The sequence below is a fragment of the Odocoileus virginianus genome, chromosome 15 (assembly GCF_023699985.2).
Source record: "Odocoileus virginianus isolate 20LAN1187 ecotype Illinois chromosome 15, Ovbor_1.2, whole genome shotgun sequence".
Taxonomy (NCBI): domain Eukaryota; kingdom Metazoa; phylum Chordata; class Mammalia; order Artiodactyla; family Cervidae; genus Odocoileus; species Odocoileus virginianus.
Genome location: NC_069688.1, coordinates 18,849,654 through 18,870,198, shown reverse-complemented (window position 1 = coordinate 18,870,198; position 20,545 = coordinate 18,849,654). Strand labels below are relative to the sequence as shown.

Genomic DNA, 20,545 nt, shown 5'->3' with positions numbered 1-20,545 from the left:
TAACTGCTTTCTTTTACAAATGTATTTATTTTTTAATTGAAGGATAATTGCTTTGCATAATTTTGTTGTTTTCTGTCAAACATCAACATGAACCAGCCACAGGTGGACATACGTCCCCTCCTCTTTCACCCCCTCCCATCTTCCTCCCCATCCCACCCCTGTAGGTTGATGCAGAGCCCCTGTTTGAGTTCCCTGAGACATACCTCATTCCCATTGGCTGTCTATTAATGTAAGTTTCCATGTTACTCTCTCCATACATCTCGCCCTCTCCTCCCCTCTCCCTCTGTCCATAAGTCTTCAGAAAAATCAACGCTCTTCTTTCTATAAGTGTCTTATTTTTAATTGGAGGTTGAAATTAACATGCCTCAAACTTCTCTTCTTTCTCCAGGAATAAAATTTATGGAACAGAATCTTAGGACATTTATTAATAAAATATTGTCCATTCTATTTAAATGCTTGTTTAATATAAATAAAATGCAAACAAGATTCTTTTGAAAATTTTCCTAGAGACAATAAAATTGATTTAAAAAGTAGTTCAGGGACTTCCCTCACAGTCCAATGGTTAAGACTTCACCTTCCAATGCAGAGGTGTGGGTTCAATCCCTGGTCAGGGAGCTAAGATCTCACATACCTCGCAGCCAAAAAACCAAAACATCAAGCAGAAGCAATGGTGTAATAAATTCAATAGACTTAAAAAATTGGTCCACATTAAGAAAAGTAAATAAATAAATAAAATAAAAAATAGTTTGTCCTCTGTGCTCCTGTACTTTTTCAGTGAAGTTCTAGAGACAGGTATTTGGAAGTTGATCCATGACTGCGAAGTCCTAGGGTCACTGGAGGCCTAACCCAGAACTATATGTCTGGGCCGTGATCACCTGTCTTCTTGTATCCAAAGAACCAGAACTGGAAAGATGAATCAGCCCAGAGGGAAACTGTTGGGTCTGCACTAACCAGGGCTCCCCAAGTGGTGCTAGAACACATCTACCAATGCAGGAGATGTAGGAGACTTGGGTTTGACCCCTGGGTCGGAGGAGGGTCTGGTAACCCACTCCAGTATTCTTGTCCAGAGAATCCCATGGACAGATGAACCTGGTGGATTATAGTCCATGGGGTTGAAAAGAGTCAGATAATACTAAAGTGACTTAGCATGTGTGTACTGCACTAACCACTGGTTCTCATCCCGAGGAGGTGAAAGGTTTCTGTCATACATTTTTCAAAATTATACACTGATTTTCCTTTTCTGCCTTTCTTTTTGTCAGTAGCACCAATGGATTCTCTGATCCAGGAGCTGAGGTAAGAGTTGCCCTACTTTCCTTTTTCTAAGATTGATTGGCTTTAATTATTAGAATGTTTTGTACTTTTTAAGCCACAGATCCTCATTTTACTGTGAGCACTAAGCCAGTGGGCCTATTTCATGTACCTTTGTCTCTACCCCAAAGAGACAAAGAAGGGGAGAAACTCCTGACTGTTCATCTAAAACAACCCAGGATAATGTTTTGATAGCAAGACACCGTTCTTCTGTAACGTGAGTGGCTTTCCACTTTCTCCTCATGGGGTGTGCTGCCTCTGTACATACCCTGCCTGTGGTTTGCTGTCATGCTGATGGAAACAGAACTGAGGTCATCTGAGAACTTGACTGAGGAATAAGCCCAGTTCAGAGTGCTCCATGTTTCTCCTTAATAATCAGATAATTCTTTTTTAGATTCCACATGTAAGTGGTATCACATGATATGTCTTTCTTTGTCAGGCTTGTTTTACTTAGTTTGATAATCCCTGGGTCCACCAACATTGCTACAAGTGATATTCCTTCATTCCTTTTAAAGACTGAGGAATATTCCATTGTGCGTATGTACCACATCTTCTTTACCCATTCATCTGCTGATGAACACTTACGTTGCTTCCATGTCTTGGCTAATACAAATGAACTTATTTACAAAACAAAAGTAGAGTCACAAGACATAGGAAATGAAGTTATCCTTACGAAAAGGAAGGGGGGATAAATTAGGAGTTTGGGATTAACACAGACACACTACTATATATAAAATCAATAAACAAGATCCTACTGTATAGCACAGGAAGCCATACTCAATATTTTGTAATAACCTCTAATGGAAAAGAATATGAAAAAGAAATTATATACAATGTATATGTAGCTGAATCACTGTGCTGTGTACCAAAAACTAACACAACCTTGTGAATCAGCATACTTCAATTTAAAAAATTTAAAAAAGATTATCAGATAATCATGTGAATTTTTGACTGTAGGTATTTGAAGGTAACGTGACATGGAATTTGGGGTGGATCTAAGCACTTCAGACTTAGAGACTGTGATATGGGCCTCAGGCAATGCTCTGGAAATGCCAATGGACTAGTTTTTGCAGAATAAACTCCAATACATAGGTTTTCTTTCATAGAGTCTTTGCAAGGTCTAGCTTTGTTTTGTTTCGAAGTGCATATTTAAAAAGAAACACATGCTGCTGATCATGTGTTTTCTGTCATGATATGTGTGATCATGATACGTTTTCTGTCCTGGTGCTATTTTTTAACAAAATTTGTCAAGCAAGAGGAACACCTTGTCTCTTCTCTAGATGTGCAAACCCAGGAAGTCCCAAACTCAGGGTCTAATCCGTCTTTCTGAAAACAGCGATAGTATACGTGTTCCTCGGGGGAAGTGTGTGAAAACGAGTGCGGGCAACAGTGTCTGGACCGGTAATGGTGTGTGAATGTGTAACAGTGTCTGGTACACCTGGAAATTTACAGTGTATGCATTGACAATTTACATAGTCATTTTTCCAGGCAGTTGTGCTCTGTGACTTCCTAAAGGAGCACCTTCAGTTCATTCATCAATTGAGTGGGACGGGATCTGTCAGAATTGGGTACAAGCCTTCATGCTGGTGCTTTTCTCTGTGGAAGTGTGTTTGCAGGAAAGCCATGGCCCTTTCTACGTGGACGTTGTCATTGAGAATTTTACATTTTTACCTGCTTTTATAAGAGTAGAGCCCAGAATACACCCACAGTATCTGGCTCCCTTAAATTCTTGCTTTTGCATCTTTTCTTATTGACAATTCCTTCTTGTTTGGAGATGATGTCTCTGAGGAGTAGAGGAGAGAAGTTGACAGTGCTCAAGGATTCAGGGGTCTGAGATACGTGCCCTCCCAGGGGGGCTCCTTGGAGGTCTCACAGCTGAAGAACTGTGTTTTCCAGTAGCGTTCTTTGTAGGGTGTCGAACTACTCAGAGGCAGGGAAGGCCTTTTGAGTAATGTGTCTTGAAGAATAATGTGAAAAGCAAAGGAAAATTTTGAAGAAATGAATATATTTTGTGTTTGACCTAAAATTCATAGAGAAAAAAGAAAACATTAGCAGAGAGAAACAACTTTGTGAGAGAAGCAGCATTGTTTAAATAACCTCATTGGAAAAGACCCTGATGCTGGGAAACACTGAAGGCAGGAGAAGGGGACAGCAGAGGACAAGATGGTTGGATGGCATCACTGACTTGATGGATATGAGTTTGAGCAGGCTCTGGGAGTTGGTGATGGACAGGCAAGCCTGGTGTGCTGCAGTCCATGGGGTCACAAAGAGTCAGACACGACTGAGTGACTGAATTGAACTTAACTAATGGAGAAATAGGGATTACTATATAAGTGATATTTAAATATGTTAATATTTATTAACATCAATAATTACAGTCAAACTAATATTTATTGAGAGTCAGAGAGTCCTGAGTGTCCTAGAGCAGTTTGTCTCATCAATTCTTCAAGAACCTTACAAGGTAGAAACTATTATTTTTCCAATTTTCTGATGAAGAAAGTGAAAATAAATAGTTTACATAAATAGCCTAAGATTAAACAACTAGTAAGGAATTCAGACTTCGGACTCAGGCCAGCTCCTCACCCTGGCTTCGTGCTCTCTCCTGTGCAGTTAATGCTGATTGTCCAGAGTATGAATCAAGAAGAAAGTCTGCCATCCATGTCCTCAGAATCTGGATTGTTACAATTTTGTAGTTTAACCCTTACAGTTTATTTTTCAAAGCCTGTTGGTGTTCGGTTGCTCAGTTGTGTCCAGCTCTTTGTGATCCCATGGACTGTAGCTTGCCAGGCTCCTCTGTCCACGGGGTTCTTCAGGCAAGAATACTGTAGTGGGTTGTCATTCCCTTCTCCAGGGGATCTTCCTGACCCAGGGATCGAACTTGCATTTCAAAGCCTAGTTTTCTGAAATTCAAATAAGAATACACTTGAATTAAAGATAACATTTCCCAGTCTCCTAATTCTCTAAAGAAATGTTTGTCAGATATTCAATTTTACCTAACTTGTCATTAAACTAATTAATCAATTCAGAAAGCTTGTGGTAATTGCTGGAAAATTCATAAGCAAAATGAATTCACCTAATTTTTTCTTTACTGAGAATGAGTTTATAAAAATTACTGATTATTGTTAATTTGATAATTACTTATTTTCAACAGCCTGATCATGCTCAGGCTAAATAGGTCTCAAGCTGTTTCTTAAATGGCTCAGGTTAATCCAGGTATGAACCCTAATTGCCGTTCTATATAGACCTTGAAAAAAAGTCCGATTCGTATGGAAAATTATAGTTTTGGTCTCTTTTTAATTTTGTCAAACTTTATCCATTTGTTATAGCTGTTCCTCTGACTGATTCTGCAGTTTTGTTCTGGTCCAGAACCCAGAATATGTTGCCCCTAAATTCTGAGTATCTAAGGAAATGTGGCTGATTTTCCCCAGTGTAAAACTTGTGGCTCTTTTTCAGAGAACCTTGGCAACTTTATTTAGTTCTTTCTTTTAGAATGCATTGGGCATGTTATTGCTTCTACAGCTACTACTTACAAAAACACTAATACAAATGAAGCTGATTTAAATATATTGCATATTGTTCCTGACACTAATAAAAATTGATACTGACATTCTCATCTTCTTATGATCCTCTATGTCAGCTACTATCCTCACCATTAAAAAAGCAATTTATAACCCCAGACCCACCTTTAATCATGTGTCTTATTAGCATTTCCAGCTTTTCCTCCAGCAGAATTCAGGTTACATGTGGTGCTGAGGGGGCTCTCACGCGTCCGCTAAATCATGACTGTTGGATTTTCTGTGCTCTTTTCTTTTATTACTGTTATCCTTAATCTGATCCTCCTGCAATTGCATCTGCTAATATTGGTAATTGTGTCCTGCGTCGGCAAAGTGTTTTACACCAGTCCAGCCCCTCTCCTCTCATTAGGAAAATATATTCCAGCCTCTGAAATGGCTTTTCTATGTGACTCCTTAGAGGCACAAGTGAATTCAAGGCTCTTAATTATATTAGAGGTAAATCCCACTGTCCTTTCATGCTCTTATTGCTGCCTCCCAGTTAGCTGAAGTTTTGTAATAAAATTTTAATTTAGTTGTCTCTTTTTACCTTGTTCGGTCACTAAATCGTGTCTGACTCTTTGTGACCCCATGGACTGCAGCAAGCCAGGCATCCCTGTCCTTCACAATCTCCTGGAGTTTGCTCAAATACATGTCCATTGAGTGATGCTATCCAACCATCTCATCCTCTGCCACCTCTTTCTCCTTTTGTCTTCAATCCTTCCCAGCATCAGGGTCTTTTCTAATGAGTTGGCTCTTAACATCAGGTGGCCAAAGTATTGGAGCTTCACCTTCAGCACCATTCCTTCAAATGAATATTCAGTGTTGATTTCAAGTGACATTGTCTAGGTTTATCTGACAATCTGAGTTGGGGGAAGTTAGTGCTTTATTCCCGCGAGGTCTTGGACTGAGAGAGACTGGACCAGAGTCAGTCTGTGGGCCTGTCTGTGGTCCAGAGTGTACTCCATGTCTCACCGGACACAGTGTAGTCACTATATTGCCCCGTTAGTGCAGAACCTAGCATTCCTTTGTTCCCCCAATAGTCTTTACTTTTTAGAGCAGTTTTATATTCACAGCAAAACTGAGCAGAAGGTAGAGAACTCCAGATAGACCCCCACAACCTCCCCCACCGTCAGCACCCCCACTAGGTGATATCTTTGTTACAAGTGATGAACCTGCACTGGCATGTTGAGATCCCATCTTAGCACCCACATTTGGGGGAATATTTACTTACACCTTATCAATAGATGAATAAATCAAGGTGGACTGTATCAGACCTACAAACCAAGCCTAGCACATTTTCTTGATTCACAGCACTGCTGATTAGAGATCACTGTCCTTCCTTCCAGATTTTTGTATTCCATGAATGAGTTATGTGATTTTTAAGTCTGTGTTAAAATACCTGGAGTTCCTACAAATCTGTGTTCATTCTAGTTGTTTTCCTTTCAAAACAGTCTCCCAGGTGATGAACTGTCATGGGCTTTGTCCTTCCGAGGCGGATTTTACAGATCCTGGGGTGTGTGTTGTTTTTGCCGTTGGTCTGAGGCCAAGGACGGGCATTTAGAACGGGGCCAACACAGCACGCGGAGCTGAGAGACTGAAGAGCTGTGCTTTCCAGTTTGCAGCTATAACATGGCGATTGCATGGGGCGGGTGCTCCCCAGCTTGGTTGTGTATGTTCTATTTTTCAGCATAAAGCCTGCATCTTGGGAAAAACACCATGGGGCTTATACATAAATATCCCGAGTAAAGTTTCTCAGAAAAAATAAGAACAAGCCAATGTGCTTTCTTTTCTCTACCTTTTCTTTCCATGTTCCAATGTTATCACAAGGATATGGGTGGTACAGGTCAGCCAACGGTTCTAGGACATACGGCGTGAACATCTCCAGAAACCAGACCTTTCCTAAAACCATGATGCAGGCCACCTTTGTGGGCCACACATGAAGACACACCCGCCGAGGCTTTAGGTTTGCAGAACTCAACCACAGAGATCACTGTTTATCCACTTAGCTCTTCTTTCTTTGGTGCTTGCTTGCTTGCTTCAGTTGTGTCCGACTCTACGACCCCATGGACTGTAGCCCGCCAGGCTCCTCTGTCCATGGGATACTCCAGGCAAGAATGCTGGAGTAGGCTGCCATTTCCTTCTGCAGGAGATCTCAACCCAGGGAGTGAACCTGCGTCTGTTGCTTCTCTTGCATCGGCAGGCAGTTTCTTTACCACTAGCGCCACCTGGATACACAAACCTTTTTACACAGCACAATTTGCTACTCTTGATTGAGGAAAGACTATTTCCTTCCTGGTGTTCATTCAGCACTTCCTCTGCACCAGTGTTGCCCCAGTTAGCACACTGGTGTAATAAACCAGGGGATTATATGATAACATCCCTGTGGGTGACAGTGAGAAGGGAGGGGTCTGCTCCTACTCGGGGACCAGGTGTTACCCAGAGTCTACCTGCTTGGAGCACCCCTGGGCGCTTATTAGAAGTGCAGGTTCCCAGGCTAACGCCAGACTGAGTGAACCTGCATTCTTAGGAGGTCTCTGAGGGCATGGCACCCACTCCAGTATGCTTGCCTGGGAAAGCCCATGGACAGAGGAGCCTGCGGGCCACAGTCTGTTGAGTTGCAAGGAGTCAGACACGACTGAGTGACTAACACTTTCACTTTTCACAGGCATCTACAATGAATTTTCAGAGGATTTGGTTATGTCTCAGACAAAATCCAGGGTCTCTTTCAGCTTCCATGGATCACATGACTGCCTTGTCACCTGGATGTGTAGGTAACCAATGCACTGAGCTTCCTTTCAACCTGCCCAGGCATGTCACAGTTCAGATGCAGTCCCTGTCTTCTCACCCAGTTGTTCCATGGAGCATCTCTAACCCAATGTAGAGGTATTTCATTCCATCTCTAATTTCTCCTTCATCTTTTGAGAAGGAACGATTAGCTTGAATCACTGGCAGGTTCTTCATCTCTGCTGTTATCTCTCAAGTAAGCTATTAATATACCCACTGGAAGTCTCCTCTCAATTACAGTGTGTGTTTGCAAACATAAGAGTTCTGACACTTTGTTGTGTTTTTCCTCCTGGAAGTGTGGACCCAGATAAACGTGTCCCACATACTGACATGTCAACTCCCTACCCCTAAAGCATGTGTGTGCTTTAGTTGCAGTGTTTCCTCTCCGTGTGTGACTTCCTGAAACTCTAACACAGACTGGGACTTTGTCAGGGGAGTGTGTTGGGGAGAATCTCGGTGAACTGCCGCCCTGGATCCAGGGGACCTCGCTGTGGGTCAGACCCTCTGTGGGACCTCGGAGCCACGTTCAAGTGTCACATCCCTCTGCCTTCTTGACTAAGGCTGCTCCGTGCAGCATTTTCAGTCTGGGCCTCTGGGTCCCGATAACTGTCCCCCACCTCCAAGCAGAGCTAAGCTGACCTCCGGCTTTATGCAGACGTGTCTTCTGACTTGTCTTTGCCTTTGAAGTTCTCTGCTATCTTTTCACTTAGTTTTTTTCCTTGTGTGATCATTCTCCTTGTTTATTTCATCCTCCTTGAAACAAAAAGTGCTTTTTTGGTATCACATCCACTTCCAAATATTCTTCTTCCAGTCTCATCACCAGACTATTTTCTGCAGGAAATCCCAAGCCTAAAACTCCTTATTTTATTTTATGTTATATCATTCTCTTTCCATCTCAATTCTATTACATCTGTTCCTGGCAACATTCTCTCCTTTATCTTTTCCCCTGTGGGATTTGTAGTCACTCTTTAAGGCTAATGACTAATGTCATCTCCGCCATGAGCTGTCCCCATGACCTCCCAGGCTGACTAATACTTTCTTCCATTGTGTCCCCAAAGCACTTCTTTTCCTGTCTGTTTTAAAGCACTTATTACTTTGAATTATAGCTATTTTATTATTCATTCATCCATCTGTCCACCCATCCAGAAGAAAGCAGATCCCCTGCCTTCAAGTTTAGAATTTGGTTGGTGAGACTTCAAAAAAAGAGCAAACTATTGAACAAAAGTTTAATGAATCATACATAATTCTTTTTGATATACTGTAAACTTTTTGAAAGCAAGAAATCTATTTTATTTACCATTGTATCTTTAGTACATGATGTTACTTGAGGTTTTTTTTCTTACTGTCTACCAATGTTCATTTAGAGAATAAGTAATGCAATTAGTGGGCTTTGTAGGTGGTACAGTGGTAAAGAATCCACCTGCCGTTGCAAAAGACACAGGAGACCCAAGTTCAATCCCTGGGTCAGGAAGACCTGGAGAGCTGGAGAAGGGATTATTGGCAACTCACTCCAATATTCTAGCCTGGGAAATCTCATGGACAGAGAAGCCTGCTGGGCCACAGTCCATGAGGTCACAAAGAGTCAGACACGACTGAGCAAACACCTTTACCTTGATGTAATTAGTGACTCGTATGAAGGAATTTTTATTTAATATGTTGATTCTCTTTTATATAGTGCCTATAACCTCTCTGCTTTCAAATTCTTCAATTCTTTCCTTACTTCTGTCCCTTCAAAGTCAAGACTTTTTAAAAGGGTTAAGACCCCATAGTAATAAAATAATAAAAAGTGCCAAAAAAGTAATAAAAATAAATAAAATCAAGACTGTTTAGTTGGCAGAGTTTCCACCAGCCCCTTGACTACAAACCAGGCCACTCTCACTACAATCATTTCTCTTTTATTTTCTACCATCAATGCATGTTTTCCCCTACAGTCTATTTCATCCAACATAAAAACAAGGTGCTCTTAATTCTGTTACTTTCTCCCTTAGTTTCCTTTGGGCATTTTCAGTCAGGAAAAGAAATCACAGCCAGAATATAAGTGCCTATTGCCCGCTTCTGAGATGCTTTTGTTAGGAATTAGCCAGTGAGTCTGTGGACAGGAGGCCTGGGGTCACAGGGCAGCAGGTGGAACCGCTGCTACTGGATGCAGGATACTTGGAGGAAGGCGAGGACTGGAGCATCTGATACATGAAGGTGCTCACGTGGTCCCCACCTGAGGTCGGGTACATGCCTCCACTCTATGGCATGCTGCTCATGGGGCAGGATGTTCTCCAGGCCAGGATAGCCACAGTTGTAGAGAAATGATCTCCTATGCCCCGGGTGACCATGGAATCAGCTCTGCTCTTCCTGGTACCCCCTGAAAGCTGAGAGAGTTCAGACCCTTCAGCCCTCTGAAGGCCTGTGTCCTTGGAGGTAGAGGCAGACACAGAGCCCACCATCTCTCCTGGGGTCAAGGGCTCCAAGTTCCTTGCAGGAAGGAAGGACTGGCAGGCCCACTCACCTTCCTGACTGCCCCTGCCTCTCTGATTCTATCTCAGCTCTCATCTCTGGTTCTCCCTCAGCTCCCCAGTCTCTAAACACTGGACCCCCACCCCAGATGTGTCCCTGACCCTCTTTGCTGGTGACTTCTTGGTGAACTCTTCCAGGCTGTCAATCCACTTGCATGTCAGATCTGCTCTTCCCTGAACTTCAGACTCACTCTGATGGGAAGTGACTTGTGGACTTGCAGGCTCAGTCTTTAGTTGAGAGCTTCTAAATCAGGGACAGCCTCTTAAAGCAAGTTATTTCTGATTCGTGGAATACTTGGCTGCCAAAGCACTGCACAGATTTGTGTGTGTGCATATATATACTTCCACATACACATATATAGTGGGATGACACATAGATTTACATACACCCAATTTTTATAATACATCGGAGGAGATGTTCCCTGCTAATTCAGCACTCACTTGACTATTTAATGCTTGATCCTCCTTTTAAATATTTCTCCTGCACGGCAGCAAGTTCTGTGAAATGATTCATGGTATGTTTTGGTGAAGTGGAGAAGGATAAATGGAAGCCATCCAAATGTCAGACAACTCTTGTTCATACCAATGGCCTTGTGTGTATCTGTAAGTTTCTAGGTTTTTTTTTTAGTTCGGGGAACTAAGAAAGGAAACTAGATTTATGGACCAAATATCTGCATTCAGGTAAATGTCAAGAAATAAAATCGGCATTTACGACGGTAGTCATAAAAGAGCCACATGCTCTAAAAGTGTCTTTTGTCACAGTCGTGTTAAAAGTCAGACGTTACCGTGTTAGTTGATGGAGTTGTGCTGTTGAGTTTGTGTGTGTGCCTGGTCCGTTTGTTTTCATCAGTGGGTGAGCCTCTCCCTCATGTTGGTGTCTCTTGGCGTCTATTTCTGCTGGTCTTTGACGTTGTGCACTTGGCACACCCACGCACAAATGCACATATGCACACAGGTACCCATGCATACACACAAGGGCACATACACAGTGCACATACACGCACACATGGGTACACACAGTTTCCTCCCAGCCTCCCTTCCCTGACGTCTCCACCTCATGTTCTCTCCCTCTCTCTGCCTTTCCTTCTCTTCATGTTACCTTTTCTTCTGCAAATGTCTGCTTTCAATGTTCTACTAGACCCACCCCTCTTGAAACTGAGAAAACCATTCTTTTGAACACTGAGAAATGTCTATAATAGACACCACACCAGGAATGACCAGGAAAAGAAATCAGCAAATAATGAAAAAGGTCAACATTGATAAAATCCATCCTAGATGACAAAAATGATGTGACTCTCCTTCTTACTACGGAATAATCAAATATAAAGACTATCTGGCAGAAGTATGTGTATATAAAGTGAATTCATTATATTTTAAAGAGCATGAAGCCACTATGTTAGTTGCTTATATGCCAGATATAGTTATGATTACCTTTTGAATGTAAAAACATTGCACCCATTTTTAATATTTTTATTTTTTAATTAATTAACTAATTTGGCTTGTACCAGGTCTTAGTTGTGGCACATGGGATTTTTGCTCTTCATTGCAGCATGGGGGATTTTTAGTTCCAGCCTGTACAGTCTTAGTTTTGATATGTGGGATCTAGTTCCTTGACCAGGGATCAAACATGGGCCCATGCATTGGGAGAGTGGAGTCTTAGCCACTTGACCACCCAGGAAGCACCCAAAACATTTCATTCTTACATCAAATTTTTTAATGAATTAAGCCTTACTCTCTGTTATTCTCAACATTCAGAGCCATTCAGAGCCTGCTCCTTAGAAAGAGTTCATGTCTGCACATCTTGAGGGAAAAAAAAAAGTCAGTAAATGTTCACAGGAGAGAACGGAGAACATCTGTGTTCTAGTCATTCAGTACTAAAATAGGTGGTACTTAATGCTCCCTGATCTTCATTTGAAGCCACCAAATGTAGGGTTTACTTGTGTGGTCCTGATGTGTTTCCCAGAGTGACTGCCCCACGATCACAAAGAGGCTGCAAACCCATCCTTAGTTCCTGATTTAACTTTATGAATAAAGTAGGATTTACTGACTCACCTGCTCCTGTTAACCCCACCCCCAACCATCTCTCTTTTGGCTTTCCTTGGTGGAGAGGGCAACTAGGAGCAAAAGCCCATGTGGATCAACGACCTGTTGTTCCAAGGAGAATGGGCAGCCACATTGTCTGAACAGTCACTGGGTTGGTTTTGATGCCTCTCCCAGGGAAAGGCAATTCCTGTTTGCATGAAGTCATCTTCATACACTTACATCTGGATGGACTTCAGCTGCAGGCCACATTTATGAAGTGTGGTACCAAGACCCAGGCCTTGGAGATGCACTGGTGCTGGTGCGTGCATGCTCAAGTTGTGTCCAACCATTTTCAACCCCAAGGACTGTAGCCCTCCAGGCTCCTCTGTCCATGGAACTTTCCATGGAGTGAAAATACTGGAGTGAGTTGCCATTTTCTCTTCCAGGGCATCTTCCCGAGCCAGGGATCAAACCCTTGTCTTCTGCATCTCCTACATTGACAGGCGGGGTCTTTACCACTGCACCACCTGGGAAGTCTATAGATGTACAGGAGATAAGAAATGAACAAGAAGCACTCTGTTCCCTTTTAGACAGTCCCAGGTTACTGGGAGAGACAATGACAATTAGGGAGTTAAGTTTTACAATCATGGAGACTTCTATACCCCCCATGGTGGCACAGAAGGAGTGTGTTCTGACAGTGTCGTCAAAATGGTATCCCAGGGAAGAGTGTTCACCAGCCTGGTGGGGCAAGGGGAGCAGGGGGGTTGAGATAGTATTCTTAGCTCCTTCCACTGTTACTCAGGATTCAGAGCAAGTTTTTATTATTGTTGTTGTTGTTATCGTTATTATTACAATGTGGCTTTTAATGGCTTGACTATTTTATGAAAAAACTGTTGTGAGCATTATGCAAGTAATTGATCATTCATAAAATTTAATCCCAATTAAATGAGGAAAAAGCATCTATTAGCTCTGGCCTTATGGGAAAAAAACCCTTGCTCTTATAAACCTGATATTATCAAATAACCTTGCCGATGGAATCAGTGTTCCATGACAGCAAACCAACCATCAATAAATAGCAACGACGTGGCTGCTGAATTGATGACATGAGTCACAGGAGAAGCTTAAATTATAGGTTTTCTGTGGGTGCTGTGCTTCACACAGCTCTCTGACCGTGAGCGTGGGCACGAGTGTCCACCATGTGGCTGAGTGAGCTGGGCGTGGACTCCGGGATTGTCCTCCATGAAAGAAAAGTGACTCCCCAGGCTCATCTGTGTAAAAGTAAACTTGTGTTTGTGGTGGCCTGTGACTTGGAAATCAGGAGGCCCATTTCAAGTGAACACAGACTTAACTTTCCCTCAGGGGCCTGTCTCCTGATTTCATAGAAGTTGAGAGTAGCCGGGTGAGCACACGCTCCCGGGTACTCGGCTGTGGGGGCTGCTCCCAGGCTTGGTCCCTCTCGTTGTCTACACACCCCTCCATCCACACCCTCCTTCTTGCTTAGCATCCCTGCTTGCCTAAATGGCTTACCTGGTGACCTTCATCCCTAAGGGACCTGAGCCCTGGTCACCACGACCTTCAAGTTTCTGGCTGCTGCTTAGCTGATTGGCTGTCAAGTCTGGCCAGAAAGAACCAGGAGAGGCCAAGAGGCTCACTAAATGACCCTTTATGTGCTCTTTTCTGTTCCCCAAATTTAATGGCAGCCTTGCTGTTCTCGACAGCCAGGATCCATACTCCTGCCAGGACTGCAACCCTCCTGCCTGCTGGACTCCCCGCCCAAGAGATCCACGTGACTGAGAGGCAGGCGGAGCTGGAACTTTGATCAGACTCTCAGGTGTCCTCCAGTGGAATCCCTCCCTTAAGGGACCAGGACCTTTAGACCCTCAGAGGATGGATTTAGGGGGAGTAATATACAGATCCTTCAAGTTGGTCATTAGGAATCATGCTAAACCAAGTCATTCCTCATTCCACCTGTTTGTTAGCTCTTAGGCCCAAATATCCAAACCATGGAGGGCAGGACTACATAATGGTCATCAAGTGTGCATACTGGCCCCAAAGAAAGCACACCCTCTTGGCAGGGTAGCACTTTCAAGCCAGATCTCAGCTTTGCCTTTCAGAGGTTATTCTGTCACTCCATCAGGCCGGGATGTGCTGTAAGTCATACCGGTGGTGTATCCAGTTATTTTCTTTGTCTTCCTAGCTGGGTCTCTTAGAGACCTATGAGAATTCTTGTTGGCAGAACGTTCAGATAGCAGTGCTGTCTGAAGTGCTGAAGATGGGCCAGGCGAATCCACACTCAAATACATGTTGTGTGTGACTAACAAGTCACTCAGTTGTGTCCTATTCTTTGTGACCCCACAGACTATAGCCCGCCAGGCTCCTCTGTCCTTGGGATTCTCCCAGGCAGGAATACTGGAGTGGGCTGCCATTTCCTTCTTCAGGGGATCTTCTGGACATAGGGATCAAGCCCACATGTCCTGCACCGCAGGAGGGCTCTCTACCGCTGAGCCAGGGTGGGGAATGCCAGCAGTCCTGGTTCCACTCGCTGATCGAGGTTGGAAAGTATGTATCTACCACATCAGTGACTGCGGAACACTCATAGTTGTGTCTATGTTAATCTGTAAAGCAAATATCCTTTCTTTTTAGAACTATTATTTGAGTTTGTGGTTGCCCACTGTTAACCCCGAGGATCAGTCTTACTAAGAGTCTGCACTCTAACTTTTTGTTTTATTTTGGAATATTGCCGATTAAGTGTTGTGATAGTTTCAGGTGCATAGCAGAGTGGCTCAGCTCTACATCTGCATGTATCCGTTCTCCCCCAAACTCCCCTCTCATCCAGACTGCCGCATGGCATTGAGCAGAGCTCAGTGTACAGTAGGTCTTTGTCGGTTATCCATTTTAAATACAACAGTGTGTGCACGTCCATCCCAAACTCCCTCACTATCCCTTCCCCCCATCCTTCTCCCTAGGCAACCACAAGTTTCTTCCTTAAGTCTGTGAATCCCTTTCTGTTTTGTGAATAAGTTATTTTGTATCACTTCTTTTTAGATTCCATGTATAAAGGATGTCATATGCTATTTCTTTATCTAACTTCCTTCACTCATACTGTTAGATTTAATGAAGAGAAAGAACATAGGGCCCACCAGCCATGCATCCTCTAAGTTTTAAGTGACACTAATCACTGTCATTTCTTCTAGAATATGATGTTTGGGGGTTACTATTTTGAGGCTGGGATGGAGAAGTTTTAGAGGATTCCACTCAGAGTTCCCACTTCACTTGCCAAGAAGCCAGTTAGGTTTTTGTGTTTACCTGGAGAGGAAAGAGCCTGAGTGCCTCTTGATTTGTGTATCAGTTTTCCTGCCATGTTTTTGCCCGCTTTTAAGTTACTTGTCATTTTCGTATTCATTTGAAAGAATTTTTTGTCTTATTGGCCTTTTATTGTTTTGAAGAGTGTAATATATCTATAGAAGCTTGTACTTATCATAAGAGGAGAGCTCAATGAATTTTCACAACCTAAACAAGTTTGTGTAAATAGATTAAAAACCAGAATATTGACAGAAAGCTTTCCTTATTAACTCGATTAATATTTCTTGATGAATAAAGATTTTTAAGTTTAAGGTATTCTAATTTATCAGTGTTTTCCTTTAAATCATTGCATTTTGTAAACTGCTTAGGAAGTTTTTGCCAAGGTCATGAAAGGACTTTCTCACATTTCTTTCTGGGAGTTTTATTGTTTTATAGTACATGGCTTAAATCTATATTGTCATGAATAGTTTGTTGTATGCACCATCAGTTAGAGTCAAGACTTTTTTTCAGATAAATATTCAGTTGACCCAGTGCCAGCCACTGAAGAAACAACTCTTTCCCCAGTGACACCTTTGCCATAAATTGACTGTATTTGTGTGAGTTTATTTCTGGATCCAGCAGAAGGAATTTACACTCTGTTATTTTTCTCTATTTGTTTATGTTTGCACCAGAAATACCTGTCTCAGGTACTAAAGGTTTATGATAAACTCTGACATCCAGGTCTGTAAGTCTTTCAACTTCCTCATTGTTCTTCTTCAAGACCATTTTTTGCTGTTCTTGGTTCTTTTCATTTCCATACAAATTTTAGAGTTAACTTGTCAATTGCTAAAAAAAAGAAAAAAAATTCTTCTTGGGATTTTGTTTGGGGTTGCATTAAAACTAGTAGGTAAAATTTGAGAAGAATTGAAACCGCTCAGTACTGAATCTTTTATTCCATGAACATTTTCTATTTCTTCCTTTATGAAGATTGTCTTTAATTTTCTCAAAATGTTATTTGCTTTGTATAAGTTTTACATGTCTTGTATTAATTTATTCCTCAGTATTTCATACTTCCATGCATCATAAATGGTTTTACTTTAATTTTTTCTCATTTTTATCACTGGTTTATAGAAGTTCAAATCATTTTAAACAGTGACTTCATTAAATTTGCTTCCTTATTTTAATAATTTAGGTTCTTTGGGGTTTTCCTCAAATAATATCATGTCTCTGAAAAAATAATAGTATAAGTTTTTCTTTTTTGAACATCATACCTGCATTTTTTTTCTTGTCAGTCATTTTTCAGATTCATATTTCTGGGTCCCTTCCTGTGAGTCTGTGCTTTTCTTTCTAACCAGAAGAAAACAACAGGAATACCCAATATGAATTTTCCCTGGAAATATTGGAGCACGTAAATAGTTTCTTGGACTCAGGGATTTATAACTTCCATTTGCTTTCCTGTCCTATTCTTTTGGGGGGATGTACTCAAAGTATAGCTATTGCTGAACCTACATTTTAAAATTAATTTTTATAGAAGAATAGTTGATGTACAATGCTTTGTTAGTTTCAGGCATACAGCAAAGTAAGTTGGTTATAAATATACATATATCCACTCTTTTTTAGATTCTATTCCCATATATGTGGGGAATGGATGTCCCAATATATGTTTGTGCTGAGTCACTTCAGTTGTGTCCAACTCTTTGCAACCCTAAGGACTGTAGCCCGCCAAGCTCCTCTGTCCATGGGGATTCTCCAGGCAAGAATACTGGAGTGGGTTTTCATGTTTACCTCCAGGGGATCTTCCCAACCCAGGGATCAAACCTGCATCTCTTACATAGGTTTTGGCAGGCAGGATTCTTTACCACTAGTGCCACCTGGGAAGCCCATTCCCATATATGAACCTGTGTTTTTAAATGTGTTACATATCTTCTGTTAACTTGCATTGAGGATTTGTTACTGTGTAAAATAAGCTGGAAAATTATTCTAGAACCCAGTGTTCATTGCACAGGTTTGAGGGACTCACAGTTTCCTAAACCTGAAAGGTCAGTGAATTTGACGTCAAACAGACCTCCAGCAATGAATCTATCATCAGTGTTATCTAATTGCTATTTTCCACCATCATTTTTGAATAAAATTTCAGCTATATGTTGTCATCAAAGGGAGCACCATTTCCAGTTAGAATTCAGGTTACTAAATGGAAGCATTTGCTGAATATGTAACCAAAAATTTCAGGTAAAAATACAGATCTTCTAAAGATATTTTAATAAAATCAAAACCGTAGATATGAAATATGGCGTTGAAAGGTATTCGGTGCATCGGTAACCCTCCCTGGAGGACTCTGCATGTTTAAAGCAACAGTTTGATTGAATAGAACAATAAATGCAGGGCTGAGTGTGTTTTTTCTCTTTCTTTCTCATCTACTAGAAAAATATAGATAATAGAGCTCATTTATTTCCTTAACATTTCAGAGCTCCGCAGATGGGAAAACACAACCCAGTGGAAATGATTTCTGGCAACCTTGAGAAGATATGTTAGCATTTTGTGGCATTTCTTTCAGTGACATGTAAAGCCTGGCTTTCCCTCACTGCAGTGTCACAGTGAAGTGTCACAATAAAGCCAAAACAGTGTGCCCTCGGGGAAAACGAGGGAGAGGGACCATTCTCCATGCACACACAAAGGGTAATATTTATTATAAAGGCTTTCATTTCAGCTCCAAATGCTGCCTGGGCCACAGCTACTTTGCAGTGGAGAAATGCACAGGATGTGAGATTTAAAGCAAATGTTGTGTATAAATCTAATATAATTTATGTAAATACAAATACGATGTGAAAAAGTAGAACACATTTACAGACACACAAGCTTGCGTCAGTCTGTGCAGGGAACCCGGTGGGGAAAGAGTTTGGAATTACTGGGTGGAGGCTTCAGCCGGGTTTTGGTGGAGTCCAAGGCACAGAGAGTCAGAACCGGGAGTCAGAACCTCCCTGTCCCGACCTGCTTTTTTCACCAGCAGCACGGATATCACCTTCTTTGCCCACAACATGTGATATGGAAATTGTTATCCCTCTTTGTTGGATGAGGAATTTAGCATCCTAGAAGATTCAATTACTCATTGCAGATGACACAGCTAATATTAGCACTGTTAGTATCAAATGCATTCATTTCTTTGAAGCTGTATTTGTATTTTTTGATAGAACCTTAATATCCTTTTCAGCCTTCCACAAGTTATTGTTTGGACCCAATGCTGCACTTGATCTTTATTATCATTAATGTCTCCTCATTATGTTTGTTCTACTGCTCCACAGTACGGACATTGTGTGGGAGCCTGTGACTTAACCACGTTCTGTGACATTTTTCTTTGCTTTGACTGAGCATCTTCTCCTGGTTTAATGAGACCTGAATCATTGGGATCAGCCCTGTGGCAGGTGGCTTCCTCTGGTTAGAGCGGTGACTGGTTTAACAGTGCCTGCTCCACCCAGTTGTCAAAGGCAGAAGGAAATTGCCCAGATTGCTAGTTCTGATTTGGCAACATGTAGGGAGAGCATGAAGTTTGGGGACCAGCAGGCCAGATTCAAATATCAGCCCCACCAGTTACAGGTCACGTGCTTTTGGGAAGTTCCTTGTCTTCCTAAGTAAACTTGGATAAAAACATTAACAAGATAAGAATATTAACAGGGCTGCCCTGGCAGCTCAGTGGTAAAGAACCTGCCTGCCAATGCAGGAGATATGGGTCTGATCCTTGATGCAGGAAGATCCCGCATGCCTTGGAGCAATGAAGCTCGTGTGCGGCAATTACTGAGCCTGTGCTCTAGAGGCCCTGCCCTGCCCGTGCGCCCTAGAGCCCGTGCTCCGCAAGAGAAGCCACAGCAAGGAGGAGCCTGCACACTGCAACTAGAGAGTAACTAGAGAAAATCCCATGTAGCAGTGAAGACCCAGCACAGTCAAAAATAAATACATACAATTATATTAAAAAAAAAGAAAATGAGAACAAATGCTCCAGGAGATAATTTATTTTCAAAAATATATACTGACCAGGCAAAATCTGTAAGAATCCCACCGGAACTAGATGTTCCACCTCATTCATCACCCCAACCATCAGAAAGAAATGGTGTTTGTGGGACTGGCCAAGTCCTCCAGCCAGGTCTCTATGATCCGTGTTTGTCCTGGTGCTGATGAGGCTTTGTTTGAATAAACCTTTCCAGCCTCTTTTCCAGAGCCCATGCTCTGCTTATATCGGTGTTTAGAGTCCACTTTCCTTCCCCGTTTTAGCATCTGAATGTCATTTGCCTGAAGCCTCTTTCATCTTCTATGAATCTTCTTGGTCCTGGATAGCGGTTAAGTGGTCTTACTTGTGTATTTTGTGAGCATCTTGATGGAAACTCTCTTGGTTTAGGAGACTTGGTTTAGGGGGCTTCTTGAACCCTCTTCACATTCCTGGGAGCTTTCTTCTCCTATCCCTCTCCTTTCACAGATCGTCCTCCTGGCCAGAGAAGGCATGGGCCCCGGGAGTTCTGCTTCTGTGTTTGCATTTGCTCCCATGACGTAAGACACATGTGTCATAGACTGTTCTGCTTGACTGGCCAGGCTCGGGCCCTCTAGTCTCCTCCTGAAGGCCCCTGTCTGCCCTCCTGCTCATTTTCTTAGATTCTATTCTACCCCATCGTCTGTACATGGTCACTTTAAATTTGGGCTCATCAGAGAAATGTTGCCAAAGCACATTAGTTTATCTCGGAAACTTGCTCTTCTCTTCCACATCAGGATAATCTTCAATTCTCAATTTTTAATCTTTTTTTTTTGAGGGATTTCTAACCCTGTTGAATTATCCCTCCTTCCAGAATCTTTTATTTCCCATAAAAGAACGAGCACTGATTTTCTTCTGAAATTTAAAAATCTACCCTTCTAAATTCAATAATTCATGGATCTATGCTTGTGCTCAGTCACGTCACACTCTTTGTGATGCCATGGACTGTAGTCCGCCAGGTTCCTCTGTCCATGGAGTTTTTCCAGGAAAGAATACTGGAGTGGGTTGCCATTTCCTTCTCCAGGGGATCTTCCCGACCCAGGGGTAGAACCCAAGTCTTTTGAGTTTCCTGC

At 42.2% G+C, this 20,545-nt stretch overlaps 1 protein-coding gene across 5 annotated transcripts in view; it reads left to right on the top strand.

Moving 5' to 3' along the window:
* ST18 (ST18 C2H2C-type zinc finger transcription factor) overlaps positions 1 to 20,545 on the top strand; it is a 90,262-nt gene that overhangs the window by 8,934 nt on the left and 60,783 nt on the right. For 3 of the 5 annotated variants that reach the window (XR_011491448.1, XM_070477099.1, XM_070477096.1), the window contains exon 3: positions 1,260 to 1,293. Coding sequence is in view for 4 of the 5 variants with exons in the window: in XM_070477099.1 (XP_070333200.1) it covers positions 1,260 to 1,293 (34 nt within the window). In the remaining variant the exon portion in view is untranslated. The remainder of the gene's footprint in view (positions 1 to 1,259; positions 1,294 to 20,545) is intronic. The other 2 variants (XM_070477100.1, XM_070477098.1) reach the window with 1 other exon arrangement.